This window comes from Pungitius pungitius, chromosome 6, assembly GCF_949316345.1.
Source record: "Pungitius pungitius chromosome 6, fPunPun2.1, whole genome shotgun sequence".
In the NCBI taxonomy this organism is placed as follows: domain Eukaryota; kingdom Metazoa; phylum Chordata; class Actinopteri; order Perciformes; family Gasterosteidae; genus Pungitius; species Pungitius pungitius.
This window is the reverse complement of record NC_084905.1, coordinates 2,390,001-2,409,301: the sequence shown is the minus strand read 5'-3', so window position 1 is coordinate 2,409,301 and position 19,301 is coordinate 2,390,001. Positions and strand designations below refer to the sequence as shown.

General features: G+C 42.6%; 1 protein-coding gene across 1 annotated transcript; it reads left to right on the top strand.

Moving 5' to 3' along the window:
* The first annotated feature begins 103 nt into the window (after positions 1–103).
* On the top strand, positions 104–18,886 carry ptprja (protein tyrosine phosphatase receptor type Ja). The gene is made up of 30 exons (XM_062562977.1): positions 104–127; positions 1,107–1,440; positions 5,278–5,535; positions 5,688–5,948; positions 8,450–8,704; positions 8,897–9,166; positions 9,304–9,570; positions 9,737–10,000; positions 10,148–10,411; positions 10,535–10,783; positions 11,277–11,534; positions 11,681–11,941; positions 12,037–12,294; positions 12,861–13,121; positions 13,205–13,468; positions 13,608–13,874; positions 13,956–14,105; positions 14,227–14,434; positions 14,581–14,690; positions 14,771–14,858; positions 14,946–14,990; positions 15,078–15,086; positions 15,190–15,277; positions 15,507–15,597; positions 15,808–15,884; positions 16,085–16,219; positions 16,662–16,778; positions 17,017–17,177; positions 17,329–17,464; positions 17,585–18,886. Exons 1-30 carry the CDS (start codon positions 104–106, stop codon positions 17,726–17,728), a joined length of 5,574 nt encoding a protein of 1,857 aa, XP_062418961.1. The 3' UTR covers positions 17,729–18,886.
* The last annotated feature ends 415 nt before the right edge of the window (positions 18,887–19,301 follow it).

Below are 19,301 nucleotides of genomic sequence, written 5' to 3'. Positions count from 1 at the left end.
CTGGCAGGATGAAGCTCTGAGGTTTGTAGAGTGAAGTCTAGTTGTAAAATGACGATTCCTCTGAAAGGAAAAGTCCTTGAATGCCGGTTTGTGCGTCACGGTGATGCTTTTGTCCTACTGGACCATGGTGAGGACAGGAGAACTCACCTGTCACTCAAAGGTCTGGATTGTGTATGGTACGTTTCACTTTTCCCTCTCCGGTTTGGAAGAAACTCTGTTGGGACGAGACTGAGGTCATAGATGCAGCAGTTGAACGTTGTTTCTTCACAAGTGGCTCGCATCATTTACAGGGCGGGAGGCTCATAGATCCAGAGAATTCTTCATGTCAAACATCTGTTACTCAGTTTCTATCAGAAGTCAGATGAGGCGTTTTGTTAGTTGGTTGAAGATGACGATGCTAATGTCGCTGTTTTGAAGTGTAACAGCACAGCAATGCTAGATGGACCTCCAGCTACCTGGAAGCAGATTGATCATGTTTCTGTGAACATGGGTCTGATTGCACTGTTACTGTTGTGACTATCGCTCAAAGACAAGTGTAGATGAGAATATTATTGGTAAAACTCTAGGTGGAGCCATAACTTCCTCTAAATCTGTAATGTTTCTAAACCAGAAGAATGCCCCTCTTTCTATAGAGTACAGCCGAGTAAACCACATTGATTATAATCAGTGGTGTTAATATTAGATGTTTTTTTAAACATCATAACTTTACCAAGTGATACAGATTGTAGTCACAGTGATTTGGACTCTCCTCTCCTCCTCTTTGCTTTAGAACCTGGTGAAATTAGGACACCTACTGTGTCCACAAACACCTCCTCCATCTCTCTGCAGTGGACCTCACCTCCGGGTGAGGTGTTCAAGTACAGGTTGGAGTGGACCAGTAGTGGAGATATGAGGAATGTGTGTACATATGGCAACTTTGCCGTGCTATCAGAACTAATCCCAGGCACTAGCTACACCATCTCAGTCATCGCCGTCGCCGTAGACAATCAGACAGAAGGACAAGCTCACCGACTCACCGCAGTCACAAGTAAAGAAATGTTGCTTCCTTGTGTATTGCTGCTCTGTGGTGTTTGTGGTTTTTTTGGATTGATCCCTGTGCTCTTTAGTCACGAATCAAATTCAACTATCTTCAACTATTCAATTATCTTCTCTCTTCTTGTATTCATTGTTCGCACACAGAGCCTGAAGTAGTCAGGAATATCACTGTGACTGATATCACAACATCCTCCATATCTCTGACGTGGATTGAACCAAAGGGAAACAGCTCTTTCTACGGAGTACAGTGGACTGATGGAAATGTATCTCGCAGTAACAATGTGACTACAACAAATATAACCATTACTAACCTGACTGCTGGTGTACAGTATGAAATAACCGTTACTGCAGTGACAAATGAAGGCAGAACTGAGGGACAGAACACCAGTGTTTCTCAATACACAAGTAAGTAAGCATGTAAATGTGTTTGATAAAGTCAGGTCATTAGAATCTGCTGAAGGCACCTGTTGGAGAAGACGGTCTGCAGTGATCACTGGCAGGATGAAGCTCTGAGGTTTGTAGAGTGAAGTCTAGTTGTAGAATGACGATTCCTCTCAAAGGAAAAGTCCTTGAATGCCGGTTTGTGCGTCACAGTGATGCTTTTGTCCTACTGGACCATGGTGAGGACAAGAGAACTCACCTGTCACTCAAAGGTCTGGATTGTGTATGGTACGTTTCACTTTTCCCTCTCAGGTTTGGAAGATTCTCTGTCGGGACGAGACTGAGGTCATAGAAGCAGCAGTTGAACGTTGTTTCTTCACAAGTGGCTCGCATCATTTACAGGGCGGGAGGCTCATAGATCCAGAGAATTCTTCATGTCAAACATCTGTTACTCAGTTTCTATCAGAAGTCAGATGAGGCGTTTTGTTGGCTGGTTGAAGATGACGATGCTAATGTCGCTGTTTTGAAGTGTAACAGCACAGCAATGCTAGATGGACCTCCAGCTACCTGGAAGCAGATTGATCATGTTTCTGTGAACATGGGTCTGATTGCACTGTTACTGTTGTGATTATCGCTCAAAGACAAGTGTAGATGAGAATATTATTGGTAAAACTCAAGGTGGAGCCATAACTTCCTCTAAATCTGTAATGTTTCTAAAGCAGAAGAATGCCCCTCTTTCTATAGAGTTGTCACGAGGCATGGCGCTGGTACAGGCCGACAGGGTTTTAAGGACTCAGGCGCAGGGTTCTTACAAATAGTGTTCTTTATTGGTACTCACAAACAGAAGCGTGCTCCAACGTAATCTGACAGGGAACCACAGGCACACAGGGCTTAAATACACAAGGAAGGTGCAGGTGATGGGAAACAGGTGGGAACACTCAGCCAATCACGGGACAAGGCAGGAAGTGAAGTTAACCCAGGACCACAAGGAACATGATCGGGCACCAAGGGGCCGGGACGGGCGGAGACAGGCGTCTTGGGGTCGGTTCGGACGGAGACAGGCGTCTTGGGGCCGGTTCGGGCGGAGACAGGCGTCGTGAGGCCGGTTCGGGCGGAGACGGGCGTTGAGCGGCCGGTTTGGGCGGAGACAGGTGTCTTCGGGGTGGTTCGAGCGGAGACAGGCGTCTTTGAGCCGAGGCGGGCGTAGCTGGGCGTCATGGAGCCGAGGCAGGCGTAGACGGACGTCTTGCAGCCGAGGCGGGCGTAGACGGGCGTCGAGGGGCGGAGACGGGCGTCTCGAGGCCAGTTCGGGCGGAGACGGGCGTCTTGGATCCTAGGCGGGCGTAGACGGGCGTTGAGGGGCCGAGACGGACGGAAACGGGTGTCTTGGAACCGGGACGGACGTAAACGGGTGTCTTGGAACCGGGACGGGCGGAGGCGGTCGTTTTGGACGGCGCCGCCGCAGTCGGGTCTCAAGGTCCGGGATCTGGGGCTCGTTAGTGGCTGGGGGGCAAGCGCTCCGCCGAACCACTTTTGGAATCCTGCGGGAGCTCACGAAGATGACTCGGGCTCCCAATATTGGATGTATCCAATCGAACCCTGCTGAGTCCTTCCAGGGTCACGTCATTCTGTCACGAGGCATGGCGCTAGTACAGGCCGACAGGGTTTTAAGGACTCAGGCGCAGGGTTCTTACAAATAGTGTTCGTTATTGGTCCTCACAAACAGAAATGTGCTCCAACGTAATCTGACAGGGATCAAAACGCGACAGGGGACCACAGGAACACAGGGCTTAAATACACAAGGAAGGTGCAGTGTGATGGGAAACAGGTGGGAGCACTCAGCAAATCACGGGACAATGCAGGACGTGAAGTTAACCCAGGACCACAAGGAACATGAAACTTCAAACTAAAACAGGAAGAGAGACCAAACCGTGACAAGAGTACAGTAGAGTAAGGAAAGAACCAATTGGATCATCAGTGATACTCCAACAAAGATTAACGCCACACAAGTTCATGCTAATCACCGTTACTGGAGAAAAAGATGGAAAAAGTCAAGTGTTTGAGAGTTTTCACCACACAGTTGAGATGATAAATCCCACCTTTGTAAATGGCCGTGCTCCTTGTCTGTTTGGTGGCTCATCCTTACTTCCTGCTCTATGAACTGAGGGGAAACAATGACATCATGAGAAAGACGCTGATTAAACGAAAGAAAACACATTGAATACAATCAGTATTCAATGTTTGATGGTTTTTTTTAAACATCATAACTTTACCAAGTGATACAGATTGTAGTCACAGAGAATTGGACTCTCCTCTCCTCCTCTTTGCTTCAGAACCTGGTGAAATTGGGACACCTACTGTGTCCACAACTACCTCGTCCATCTCTCTGCAGTGGACCTCACCTCCGGGTGAGGTTTTCAAGTACAGGTTGGAGTGGACCAGTAATGGAGATATGAGGAATGTGTGTACATATGGCAACTTTGCCGTGCTATCAGAACTAATCCCAGGCACTAGCTACACAATCTCAGTCATCGCCGTCGCCGGAGACAATCAGACAGAAGGACAAACTCACCGACTCACCGCAGTCACAAGTAAAGAAATGTTGCTTCCTTTTGTATTGCAGCTCTGTGGTGTTTGTTGGTTTTTTGGATTGATCCCTATGCTCTTAAGTCACGAATGAAATTCAACTATCTTCAACTATTCAATTATCTTCTCTCTTCTTGTATTCATTGTTCGCACACAGAGCCTGAAGTAGTCAGGAATATCACTGTGACTGATATCACAACATCCTCTATATCTCTGACGTGGATTGAACCAAAGGGAAACAGCTCTTTCTACAGAGTACAGTGGACTGATGGAAATGTATCTCGCAGTAACAATGTGACTACAACAAATATAACCATTACTAACCTGACTGCTGGTGCACAGTATGAAATAACCGTCACTGCAGTGACAAATGAAGGCAGAACTGAGGGACTGAACACCAGTGTTTCTCAATACACAAGTAAGTAAGCATGTAAATGTGTTTGATAAAGTCAGGTCATTAGAATCTGCTGAAGGCACCTGTTGGAGAAGACGGTCTGCAGTGATCACTGGCAGGATGAAGCTCTGAGGTTTGTAGAGTGATGTCTAGTTGTAGAATGATGATTCCTCTCAAAGGAAAAGTCCTTGAATGCCGGTTTGTGCGTCACGGTGATGCTTTTGTCCTACTGGACCATGGTGAGGAGAAGAGATCTCACCTGTCACTCAAAGGTCTGGATTGTGTATGGTACGTTTCACTTTTCCCTCTCAGGTTTGGAAGATTCTCTGTTGGGACGAGACTGAGGTCATAGAAGCAGCAGTTGAACGTTGTTTCTTCACAAGTGGCTCGCATCATTTACAGGGCGGGAGGCTCATAGATCCAGAGAATTCTTCATGTCAAACATCTGTTGCTCGGTTTCTATCAGAAGTCAGATGAGGCGTTTTGTTGGCTGGTTGAAGATGACGATGCTAATGTCGCTGTTTTGAAATGTAACAGCACAGCAATGCTAGATGGACCTCCAGCTACCTGGAAGCAGATTGATCATGTTTCTGTGAACATGGGTCTGATTGCACTGTTACTGTTGTGACTATCGCTCAAAGACAAGTGTAGATGAGAATATTATTGGTAAAACTCAAGGTGGAGCCATAACTTCCTCTAAATCTGTAATGTTTCTAAAGCAGAAGAATGCCCCTCTTTCTATAGAGTACAGCCGAGTAAACCACATTGATTATAATCAGTGGTGTTAATATTAGATGTTTTTTTAAACATCATAACTTTACCAAGTGATACAGATTGTAGTCACAGTGATTTGGACTCTCCTCTCCTCCTCTTTGCTTTAGAACCTGGTGAAATTAGGACACCTACTGTGTCCACAAACACCTCCTCCATCTCTCTGCAGTGGACCTCACCTCCGGGTGAGGTGTTCAAGTACAGGTTGGAGTGGACCAGTAATGGAGATATGAGGAATGTGTGTACACATGACAACTTTGCCGTGCTATCAGAACTAATCCCAGGCACTAGCTACACAATCTCAGTCATCGCCGTCGCCGGAGACAATCAGACAGAAGGACAAGCTCACCGACTCACCGCAGTCACAAGTAAAGAAATGTTGCTTCCTTTTGTATTGCAACTCTGTGGTGTTTGTGGTTTTTTTGGATTGATCCCTGTGCTCTTAAGTCATGAATCAAATTCAACTATCTTCAACTATTCAATTATCTTCTCTCTTCTTGTATTCATTGTTCGCACACAGAGCCTGAAGTAGTCAGGAATATCACTGTGACTGATATCACAACATCCTCCATATCTCTGACGTGGATTGAACCAAAGGGAAACAGCTCTTTCTACAGAGTACAGTGGACTGATGGAAATGTATCTCGCAGTAACAATGTGACTACAACAAATATAACCATTACTAACCTGACTGCTGGTGTACAGTATGAAATAACCGTTACTGCAGTGACAAATGAAGGCAGAACTGAGGGACAGAACACCAGTGTTTCTCAATACACAAGTAAGTAAGCATGTAAATGTGTTTGATAAAGTCAGGTCATTAGAATCTGCTGAAGGCACCTGTTGGAGAAGATGGTCTGCAGTGATCACTGGCAGGATGAAGCTCTGAGGTTTGTAGAGTGAAGTCTAGTTGTAGAATGACTATTCCTCTCAAAGGAAAAGTCCTTGAATGCCGGTTTGTGCGTCACAGTGATGCTTTTGTCCTACTGGACCATGGTGAGGACAGGAGAACTCACCTGTCACTCAAAGGTCTGGATTGTGTATGGTACGTTTCACTTTTCCCTCTCAGGTTTGGAAGATTCTCTGTCGGGACGAGACTGAGGTCATAGAAGCAGCAGTTGAACGTTGTTTCTTCACAAGTGGCTCGCATCATTTACAGGGCGGGAGGCTCATAGATCCAGAGAATTCTTCATGTCAAACATCTGTTACTCGGTTTCTATCAGAAGTCAGATGAGGCGTTTTGTTGGTTGGTTGAAGATGATGATGCTAATGTCGCTGTTTTGAAGTGTAACAGCACAGCAATGCTAGATGGACCTCCAGCTACCTGGAAGCAGATTGATCATGTTTCTGTGAACATGGGTCTGATTGCACTGTTACTGTTGTGACTATCGCTCAAAGACAAGTGTAGATGAGAATATTATTGGTAAAACTCAAGGTGGAGCCATAACTTCCTCTAAATCTGTAATGTTTCTAAACCAGAAGAATGCCCCTCTTTCTATAGAGTACAGCCGAGTAAGGAAAGAACCAATTGGATCATCAGTGATACTCCAACAAAGATTAACGCCACACAAGTTCATGCTAATCACCGTTACTGGAGGAAAAGATGGAAAAAGTCAAGCGTTTGAGAGTTTTCACCATACAGTTGAGATGATAAATCCCACCTTTGTAAATGGCCGTGCTCCTTGTCTGTTTGGTGGCTCATCCTTACTTCCTGCTCTATGAACTGAGGGGAAACAATGACATCATGAGAAAGACGCTGATTATAAAAAAGAAAACACATTGAATATAATCAAGGGTGTTAACATTTGATGTTTTTTTTTAAACATCATAACTTTACCAAGTGATACAGATTGTAGTCACAGTGATTTGGACTCTCCTCTCCTCCTCCTCTTTGCTTCAGAACCTGGTGAAATTGGGACACCTACTGTGTCCACAACTACCTCGTCCATCTCTCTGCAGTGGACCTCACCTCCGGGTGAGGTTTTCAAGTACAGGTTGGAGTGGACCAGTAATGGAGATATGAGGAATGTGTGTACATATGGCAACTTTGCCGTGCTATCAGAACTAATCCCAGGCACTAGCTACACCATCTCAGTCATCGCCGTCGCCGGAGACAATCAGACAGAAGGACAAGCTCACCGACTCACCGCAGTCACAAGTAAAGAAATGTTGCTTCCTTTTGTATTGCAGCTCTGTGGTGTTTGTGGTTTTTTTGGATTGATCCCTGTGCTCTTTAGTCACGAATCAAATTCAACTATCTTCAACTATTCAATTATCTTCTCTCTTCTTGTATTCATTGTTCGCACACAGAGCCTGAAGTAGTCAGGAATATCACTGTGACTGATATCACAACATCCTCCATATCTCTGACGTGGATTGAACCAAAGGGAAACAGCTCTTTCTACAGAGTACAGTGGACTGATGGAAATGTATCTCGCAGTAACAATGTGACTACAACAAATATAACCATTACTAACCTGACTGCTGGTGTACAGTATGAAATAACCGTTACTGCAGTGACAAATGAAGGCAGAATTGAGGGACTGAACACCAGTGTTTCTCAATACACAAGTAAGTAAGCATGTAAATGTGCTGAGGACACCTGGTACCGTGTTCGCTTGCTCTGGGTCTTACTGACGGTGCTTACAACCTGAGCACCGTTTATACATGCTTTACTTTTCTTACATGTGGGTCTCTATTTTGTTAGGCTATTGTTTTATAATTTTGATGTGTCTTGATTTTCTACTTGACAAAGTTCGCAGTGGTTATGAGTTTACTCTAAATGTTTTAATGTCTCTCTCTCTTCTTGTATTCATTGTTCGCACACAGAGCCTGAAGTAGTCAGGAATATCACTGTGACTGATATCACAACATCCTCCATATCTCTGACGTGGATTGAACCAAAGGGAAACAGCTCTTTCTACAGAGTACAGTGGACTGATGGAAATCTGGTATCTCAGAGTGGCAATGTGACTACAACAAGTATAACCATTACTAACCTGACTGCTGGTGCACAGTATGAAATAACTGTTACTGCAGTGACAAATGAAGGCAGAACTGAGGGACTGAACACCAGTGTCTCTCAATACACAAGTAAGTAAGCATTTGCACAATTGCAATTGTGACAAAGAATTGTTCACTTGGTTTCTTATTAAATATACTAATACATATTGAGGATTCAAATCAGATGAATATACTTTATTAATGGATATTTAGATTTTTAGTTTTTTTTTAATGCAAAGAAAAGGAGCCAAACCCACTTCTTGCTTCTCTACTGTACAGGGCCTGTGAAACCTGAGAACATTATGGTTACTGCAAGGGGAACCAATGACCTGAACATCAGCTGGACTTTGCGTGCTGGGCGCGTTGATCACTACCTGGTGACTATCTCAGGTGAGAGACTGACGTATAGCAACCAAACAGAAGCCACCACATTCTCCTTCACCGATTTGAATCCTGGGAGAGAATTTTCCATCAAAGTGACGGCTGTAGCTGGGTTCTTCAATGTTACCTCTAATTCGTCTGAATTCGCAACTGGTAAGTTTAATATCCTTGTTATTAATTAATGTTTTTGTTTAAAGATATAGATTATTTTGATCTAAGTAAGCACTGTAAGAGTTATACTTCTACTTCTATTTACAATTCAACGTAATTCATTTTAAACCAAACAAATCAATCAGAGAAAACAGAAACGCAAGCGATGCATTTCAACCCGTCATTCATTTTTAGTGCCCACACCTCCTGGTGCCCTCAACATCAGTCAGGGAACAAACGTTCTGGATCTGGAGTGGAAGACTCCTGCGTTGATGGAGGGTGCTCCACTCATCAGCTACTACATCACCTACCAGCCTGAGGGCGGCAAAGTGCAAAATAAAAGCTCCTCGTCCAATGCCACACGGCTGACCTCTCTTTCGTCAGGAACTCTTCACAACATAACTGTAGAAACAGTTGGACCTCAGAATTTGAGGAGCACGCCCATCCGTGGTTCTGCTTTTACCCGTAAGTACAGCACAGAGAAGCTGGAGGCTTGCTTTGTTTTAACTTTTTTATAATTAATAATTTATTTATTTATATTATGAATATATTAATATGGCATCTAATTACATTTTGGTAAACATTACACTTGTTTCTTCTAGTGCCCAACCCTGTGCAGAATCTTTCTGCTAGCCCCAACTCCACCACCTCAATAAAAGTGAAATGGTTAGCTCCGCAGGAAGCCAAGTCCTATTACAGATACTTGGTTCAAACCAATAATGCTACAGGATTACTGTTTAAAACAACAGTCACCAACACCAGCACTGAGGTAACCAACCTGCAGCCAGGAACCAGATACGATATCCGTGTCACAACGATAGCCGGAGAGGGAAGTCAATCCACGGTGGAATCGACGTTCAGTTACACAAGTAAGGTCTTATATTTCAACATGAATGAATGGATGAAGAATTATTGGATTTTGGAGTATCAGAGACATCCTATACGTTTAATCAAAACAATCAGTAACTACGTACAAACCGCTTTTTCCTGTTGTGGCCTTTGGTCTTACATGAGCTGCTGCTGTATTTACTCCAGGGCCCAAAGCAGTGGCCAACCTCACCGTGGAGGACCAGAACACGACGTCCGTCCGGCTGACGTGGCTCAGACGGACTGATCACACGCCTTCCTACTCCTACCTGGTGATTGCTCTCCAGAGCGCCGCGGTGGTTCAGAACCATTCAGCCAACACTGAGACTGACACCTTCCTCAACCTGACCCCTGGAACATTGTACACGTTTGATGTATTTACCGTTGTAGAAGGGGTCAGTTCCACAGCTGAAAGCACGCAAAGTTACACAAGTACGTTGACTTGACCGGTGCTGGCAGCATGTTTCCATATATTAGCTGAAATGACTTAGTAAACGTATTATAAATGACCAAATAACAGATTCAATGCATTTATGCAAGTATTTTCTAAATGTACATTGAAATATCTTTTTTTGACAGAGCCTGCAGCTGTTTCTGGCGTCATGACCAAAGGAAGCACAACTACAATGACAGTGAGCTGGATAAGAGCAGAGGGACAGGTGGTCTCCTACGCTGTATCGCTTTTCCAAGACGATCACGTGGTGAGAAACGCCACCGGCCTGAGCAACTCCACGACCAATGAGGAGTTTCAGAACCTGACAGCTGGAGTGCTTTACTGTGTGGAGGTGGTCTCCAAGAGTGGACCTTTTACCAACGCAGCCTCAAGGGTTTGCAACGCAACATGTGAGTTACATTGACAAAGCGATTAAAATTACTGTATGTTACACATATATTGTATTGCATGTGTGCTGCATGTATTTAGACCAATATTTGTTTTAGTTAACAGCCTTTACTCTTCCTCTTTAGTTCCCAACCCTCCTGGCCCCATCACGGTGGAGTCTCAGACCGTGAACTCCATCAACTTCACCTGGTCCTTTCCAGAGGGCATGGACCAAAATCAGTGCAACTTCAGTGTGTTTGGCCTTAACAGTTCCTCTCTGACCAGAAACAACTGGTATGAGCTGCGACACCTCGAGTCTGGAAGCCCCTACGTTCTCTCTGTAGTTACTGTGTGCCTGTACCAGAGCACTGCAGTCACCACATCCAACTACACCAGTGAGTATGATTGACATCGGCACGACTTTTACATGTAATATATTCAGACATTTATCTTTAAATTGTAAAATTGTTACAGGGACAGGTTCCAAAGACATTTTGCATGCATTAGCTTGCAAACTGTAGTATTTGCCGAAAGAATATGAATGCTTTGTGAAATAAATACATTATTCTAACAGTTTCTTAATCTACTTTTAGAAAAAATACTGAATTCCAAAAAAGTGATTATGAACCCCTGTAATGCTATTTTAGATTTATGACAGCAACCTTTGAACACAATCAATCTGACAGATTCTGATATTAACTGCTTTATGAGACAGATGAGTTATTATCAAAAACAACAACAGCTGGTGCTGGTATTAAGCACATAATAACATATCATTCACATACAATTAATACACATTTAACATGTATGCTATTTTGCTCAAATCTGATCACTAAAATACAAACCATTTCTGCATAATTAATATTCCTTCCTGTGTCATTTTTTCAGGACCGTATAATGTGACAATGCTGAGACAAACAGAAATAACCACAAATGCAGTGACCTTGGAGTGGGAACAGCTCGAGAACAAATCTGACTACTCATATCTTGTGAAGACCACGAATGGCTCCTCTAATCAATCTGTCGTCAACGAACACAAGATAATAGTCACTGGACTTCTTTCCGGGACCAAGTACAGCTTCACTGTCATCACTGAGACACTAGATGGCACTCAGGCAGCTCCTGTGACGGTGTCCTACTTTACACGTATGTAGAAATCCAAAAGATACATCAAATAAACCGAAATATGACTATTTTCTATTATATTACTGCATCTATAGAAGTAAGGAGTGCGGTATTTGTGATAGAGAATCGCTTGGTTGCTGATCCGAACGCGTTGTTGCTGTTTGTAGGTCCGTACAGCACCGGTCGGTTGCGATTTGAAGCCGTGAACACAACCGCCGTACGTCTGGCTTGGGATGAACCGGCGGAACACAAGGCTGATTACACATATCGGGTTGAGACAACAGGCTGCGGCTCCCGAAACGAAACCCTGGCAGGACACGTCGCCGACATTTCCGCGCTGACCCCCGGGACCAACTGCACCTTCTGCGTTTTTGTCAGGGCGGCGGACGGCATCGAGGGGGAAGCCCGCTGCGCCTCTCAGTACACCGGTGAGACACCTGTCACCTGTCATGTCCGCTCCTGCCTTTCAGCTTGTCACGGCGGGTTGATCGGCTTTAATCCTTCCTGCTCTGCGCCTTCACAGAGCCCGAGGCCGTGCAACCGCGGCTCTCCAGCAATGGCTCGAATAGTTCAATGTTGGTGTCGTGGGGGACACCCCGTGGGAGAGTGGAGCATTATAAGGTGGAACTCAACAGCACGTCCAAGGTAGAGCGCACGCTCGACTCCACACAAACCGAATTCCAGTTTAACAACTTATCTGCTGGGAGGCTCTACTCTGTCGTGGTCACCACACTTAGTGGACCATTCAATGCTTCGTCGGACTTTATCACTAATGCAACTTGTAAGTATGATGGTTGATGCACTTCTTAGATTTCCAGTTGTTTGGTTCATGTTCATTCACACAAAAATAACTAAATGCATATACTGTATAAGTTGATGCTGCAGTGAGACATTGTCTGCCTTCACTTTTTCTAATCACAGTGTTGTCACACGGCACTGCAGATAACAGCTGATTCTCATACTTTGATGGTTCTTTCAAAGGATGCAAAGATGCACCTTGACGTGATAGCTGTCACTTATCTGGCGTCACAGGTTAAACCGTATATGAAAAAAACAAAAGTTTAACTAATATGGCTGAGCAGTTGTTGGCTAAATAATCCTATAACTATAAAGTCAAACTATTTTTAAGATTTTCACAAATGAATAGAGTTGCTCCTCAGCAACCATAAGCCAGCTGTTGTTCAGAGCTTCATCATTGGACACAATGAAAACCAAACTACTCCTGAAATAAACTGAATATTTAGTTTCTTTAATCGCAAGCTTATTATGCATTTATGCAGGGTGATAATCATATGATCGTTAAGTGGATAATTAAACTGTTAAACTGTAATATGCTTTTGGGAAAAGTCCCAAATCCACCCGGGACAATTAAGGTCTTGAAGAAGACAACCGGCTCCTTTGACATCGGGTGGACGGAAGCACCTCTGATGACGGGTGCAACGTTCTACTACCAGCTGACCAACCCATCAGGCCACGGAGAAGACAAAACCACCGATACAAACCATTCGTTTACCGGCCTGCTTTCTGGGACTTCCTACAATATCTCTGTAGCCACCGTGGGCGCAATGGATTTTAAGAGTGCGACGGTTCAGATCACGGTCACCACAAGTAAGGTCGCTTATTTATGCATTTATGCTGTAATGGTTCACCTCTAACATTGACATCTCTTGAATCTCTTTTCCAATAATTAGGACCGTTCAGTGTGAAATCGCTTATGACTTCTACAGAAGAGGAGCACATCACTGTCACGTGGAAAAACCCTGATGAACACAAGGAAAACTATTCTTACAATCTGGGATGGCACAGCTCAAATTACCACATTTTGAATGTCACGACAACAGAAAATGTTTTGGAAATTAAAAACCTGGTTCCTGGCGAACGATACAACATAAGCGTCACCACAAAGACCTCTGATGGAACCGAAAGTGCTCCCATGTGGATTTCCAACTGCACAAGTATGGTCAAAACGGCTTGTTTGTTTTGTATATTTTCTATTAATATTGTCCTTGAACTAAGCATGCATGAAGATTGGGGAACAACACGGTTGTTCCCAGGTATGATTTTCCTAAAGATCATTTCTGTTTGACGCTGTAGATGCAAGCCCGGTGAAAGACTTGGCATGTTTTGGTCCAAACACACCAATCGCTCAAGTCACCGTGTCCTGGAAAAAAAACAAGGGCCTTACGTCTGCCTTCAAGGTTACTGTAAACTTCAGCGAGATCGTCAAATCTACATCCTCCTGCTGTAATTATACTGTGTCCAACCTTCGCCACAGCACCACTTACAATCTGTCTGTGGAGACTCAGAGCTGTGGGTTACCCAGCACCCCTGTGTCTCGAACCTGCTCCACGGGCATCACAAGTAGGACCTTAACTTTTCCATGACAATAACATTTACTTGAGTGTTTAAACCTAATCGTTTACTGTTCCCTCCCCCCAAAAGATCCACCCATTCCAAAGGACTATGAAGCACTTGTGTCTGTGACCAACACAGAGTACAACAGGTTCAGTATTCAGATCAATAAACTTCTGCTGAACAACATCAATGGGCCAATCCAAAATATTGGGGTGCTGGTGACAGAGCAGCTCCCTGGTTGGTTTCTTTTCCCTTTTTATAAAGTCATGAATTGTTGTAATTATATTGTAAACTATTAGGGCAGAAGGCTATATGATAAAGACATTCGACCCAATTACAGTAATTCCTCTCCTTCCAGATGACAAAGATTTCACAGCGTACGTGGGCAGAACGTACCAAGAGTGGATTGAAGGGGCTACTCCAGGATACATGGCTACAGTTAAAACCGTAACAGAGAACAGCTTTTCATCACGCAGTGAAGAGGAACATCTGGACATCGAAATAGGAGACCGATCCAAATGGGAGGGCTACATTAATGGTGCTTTGAAGGCCAGAGGAAAATACCAGTAAGACGTGAAAATTGCAATTAACATGTTTCTAACAACCTCTTTATGATGGGAATTGCAAGTTTGTCAGAGAAGAATAAAAACATGTGTAATATGTGTAAATCCCTAACTAATCCTTTTCAATGTTCTAATGTTCCATTCTGCAGCTATGCTATCGTGTTGTTCACCAGTCTGACTCTGGAAAAGAGCTTGGTGAATGGTCAACTGTTTAGTTCAACAAACTTCTATGCCGCTGTAGAACTCCCGCAGGACCCAGGTACCACCTTTTGACCCCAAGGTTTTGCTATTTACATGCTGTCGCAATGGGAGGAAACGCTAACGGACCTCTTTCCTCAGCACTCATCAGCATTGCTGTCGGAGTGACATTGGGAATTTTTTGCGTTCTCTTCATCATCCTCATCGGCTTTATTATCTACTGGAAAAGGTTTGCCGTCGTCATCAAAGATGAAGAAATGACGAGATGATTCAGTGGACGCGACTCAACCCTAAACTCTTTATTTGTGTACTTTAGGTTATCCAACAAAGATTCCCCCGACATCCAGATTTTTTCCATGAGGTGAGGTTTTCATTTCTTCAAGTAAATAAATGACAATTGTTTCAATAAAAGGTTGCTCATCCTTGCTTTTCTTCTTTCTTTCTCCAGAGCCAAAGTGTAAGTCAACTCACAGTAGTGGTCCAACCCATCAAGTTTAACACATTTTTACACAAAACCAAAGTCATGAACCTGCTCTGACCTCTGACCTCCATTTGAGCAGAAGTATGGCTGTGAGGGTACAAGATTTCGAAGCTTACTACAAGAAGCAGAAAGCAGACTCAAGTTGTGGCTTTGCTGAAGAATTTGAGGTAAAACATCAGCCAAACACTCAAGGGCTCCTGCTATATGGCAGTCGTTACTTAAAAAAATATATTTAAAGGTCATTAGGAATCATCTAATTTCATAGTTTGTCTTCTACAAATGTTTGTGGTATTTGCTAATATTAAGTTGCATTTTTTGATATATTTTACAAGCACATTGTTGGGGATAATGTGAGTTGTCCAATCATCAATCCCATTTTTTCCTTTCTTTCAAAAGGACCTGAAGCTTGTTGGTACAGCTCAGTCAAAAATACAAGCTGTGACTATGGAGAACAAACCAAAGAACCGCTATAACAACGTGCTTCCGTGTGGGTATCCTTGATGCATCCACCTGCTGCTTTCCACTATGACACATCAGACCCTCTACAAGACTTCATCACACTGAATATACTGTCATTAACCTTTTTTCAACTGGATCCCATTTCATAAAAAAGGATCACACACACACACACAGGGGACATACCTTCTTGCATACGGCAATTCTTTCATTTTATTTACGCTCTTTTCTCACCTCCCAGATGACTCTTCTAGGGTGAAACTCTCTATCATCCATGGGAGTCCATATGAGGATTACATCAATGCTAACTACATGCCGGTGCGTACTGACACTCTATCGAACCTCAGTCACTGCTTCAGTATGAATAAACTCCCGTCTGAACAAAATAACCCTCTCATTCTTTTCCTCAACGCCTTAATGATATTTCAACTATTGGAAACTGTATTCCCCTACACCCAACGTTATTTACTTAACAGAACGGATGTCTGTGTCTTCTGGGTGACTCTTTTATCTGACAGGGTTACAACTCCAGGAAGGAGTATATCGCGGCTCAGGGTCCTTTGCCCGCCACAGTCAGGGAGTTCTGGAGGATGATCTGGGAGAAGAATGTACAGACTCTGGTCATGCTGACACGCTGTAATGAACAGGGACGAGTGAGTAGCAGCAGGGTGCATGGTTGCGTAACCTGACACACACACACACACACACACGCACACCGTGTGCCTGTCTTAGGGTTAGTCATCATGCTGTTATGCGTGTCTCTTTCTTAATGTAATCACTAACACGTTCCATAAATGCATCCTTAATCTTTTTAAACAATTGTGTACCATTATCAATGTGCTAGCCTACATTTTCAAGTGAAGATGTTGCCTATAGTTATTGCATTACATTATAATTGATTTATTAATGTTCACATAAGGTTACGTTCACACATATACAAATTTAAACTAGGTGAATAAGAAAGAAAGTGACATCTAATGTATGATACATTTGCACATTCTTTAACATTTTCTAGCCAAAGGAAATAGCAAATGCATTAAAGATGTCTGAGTACTTGAAGTCTGTTACAACGAGAAAATTGTCTTTCTTTTCTAGGTGAAATGCGAGCAATACTGGGATCATGGCACAAAGCACTTTGACAACATTACTGTGACAACATCCTCTGAAATTAAACTTGATGACTGGACAATCAGGGACTTTGACGTTAAAAATGTAAGTGAAAGGCTAAATATTCAAATTAGAAAATTAGGATTTAGGATGGGAAATATCAACACAAGTTTAGTTTGAAAATCAAAGCAACTCCATGAGCTCACACAGGACACCCACATGAACCCTTGTTGATAATACAATGAAGTGATTCATTGATACCAATCCATCACAATGCAATAAGCAGTCATCATTTTTCATTTGCAAATATTTGGGATTCGTTGTGTTCCTCTTATTCCTTCAGGTAAAAACAGCAGAGACCCGTTCAGTGCGTCATTTCCACTTCACGGCCTGGCCAGATCACGGGGTACCAGAAACCACAGAGCTCCTCATCAGTTTCAGACACTTGGTCAGAGAGCACATGGACCAATACTCCAGAAACTCTCCTACTGTGGTCCACTGCAGGTTTGACACGCACAAACACACACACACACACACACACACACACACACACACACACACACACACACACACACACACACACACACACAAATATTTGCCTTCTGTCCATCTCTCATCCCTTCCTTGTCTGTGTGTCTACGTTGTCGTCAATCAGTGCTGGTGTTGGACGCACAGGGACCTTCATCACCATCGACCGGTTGATCTTCCAGATTGAAAGGGAAGATTTTGTGGACGTGTACGGCATCGTCCACGATCTGCGCATGCACCGGACCCTCATGGTGCAGACAGAGGTGGGAAAAAGTCAAATAGCTTTTTGGTTAAAATGGTACTGCACACGTTGTATGAAATATGTGAAGACTTCATTAAGTGTGTTGCACTTAAGTGAACTTGTATATTTGATATCCCTGCAGGACCAGTATGTGTTCTTAAACCAGTGTGCCCTGGACATCATCAGATCAAGAACTGGAAACAATGTGGATCTAATCTACCAAAACAGCGCTGCAATGTCTATTTATGAGAATATAGATCCAAAAACAGGTTACCTTTGTGAATAGACCCAAGAGAACCCTCAGGTCTTTTAACTCGTAGCAAAAGAACTTGCAAAAGGAACGCTTTAATGCAATTATGCTATATTTATTGTTGTGTACACCTGCCACGCTTTTTTTTAAGAACCGTGTAGCTTCTGGATTCAAATCAACATTTTGTGGTATTTATGAATTGAACATGTGGAAATGGAGAAACAACAGGGGCATAATTACTGGCCAATGATTTTAGGATTAAATATAAACTTTGGTCAAATATAAGAACTCTTTCTCTCTTTTATAACTGCAATTTTTTTTTTATTACTCTTTTTTTTTATTTCCGCTTGTTTTTGATTTAAAGATGATTATGTTTTCTGCTCAGGTAATAAGTTCAACGCTGGGTAGATATTTTTCAAAAATGGTGTGCTTTGGTGCCAGTAGGTGGTACTCAATTTCTTTGTCCTAAACTGAATAAGGCAAGTGCTTTGATATCTCCTTAATAAGCCTTAGGTTTTCCAACATGTATAGTATTGAAGTCTGTCAGATCATGCAATCAATTATTTTTTATCATGTAAAGCAAATTGGAAATTGTCAAGGTCTTTAAATCAAGGAGTTCCCTTTACTGTTTGTTGAGACCTGTGTATATGAATGCAATGTAATGAATAATGCACTGGATGCATTTGGTGTTTCTATAAACTTCAACTTTTTTTAACTATACAACTATTTTTGTATTGTTAAATACATTCTGGCCAATGCTTTGTGAAACTGTTTCGCAAACACTATTAGCAAAACCGCTATTGGATCCAATGGAAATTTTTCTTTCTACTCAGGAAACTTAAAAACAACGACAACTGAACATTCTGCTGGTGAGGTATGTTGTTGAAAATTTCAAACAACATACTTTGTATTTTGATGAAGGTCATACAGCTTGTAGCTTTTGTTTTGTTGATGTCCTTCTCTACAATGTACATTCATCAAAGAAACAACCATGTTATGTCACTTCCTGCCGCATATCTTGTCCATCTGCAGAATGTTCCGTGAGGCAGCTATGATTTTTATGTAATTAGCCTGTAGATATGTTCACTGAAAGCACTTAATGAAAACAAGCAAATAGTCACAAAGTTGTGTTTTTGAAATGCTTCATGAGATGCTTGCTGGTACAATGCAAATAAATGTAAAACGAAGAGTAAATATTTGTCTTCCCTTGAATCTGTAAAGGTAAGTAGGATTATAGATGTGGCTACGTAGTTGTACTAAGGTTTCCTCCCCCTTTAGCAACACCTTGGAGGTGTTGGTTTGGAGTTTGTTGATAAATATAAATATATTATATATTATTCATATTCAGGTTACAGGACGCTTCACTGCACAAGATCTGGTCATTGTCTTCACTTGCTATGCGATTGATAAATTAATGGTATATCTCAATGACATTCAGATAGCAATTTATTATTTGGCCAAATAAATTTAATTTAAAAAATAAAAATGTAAGGGTCATTGTACATTTTTTTTTATCCTTGATATTTCTCAACTTCAAAAATGATTTAACAAAAAATAACTTTATCCCTCAATAATCCTTAAAATGCTTGTTTATTGTTTGAATTCTATT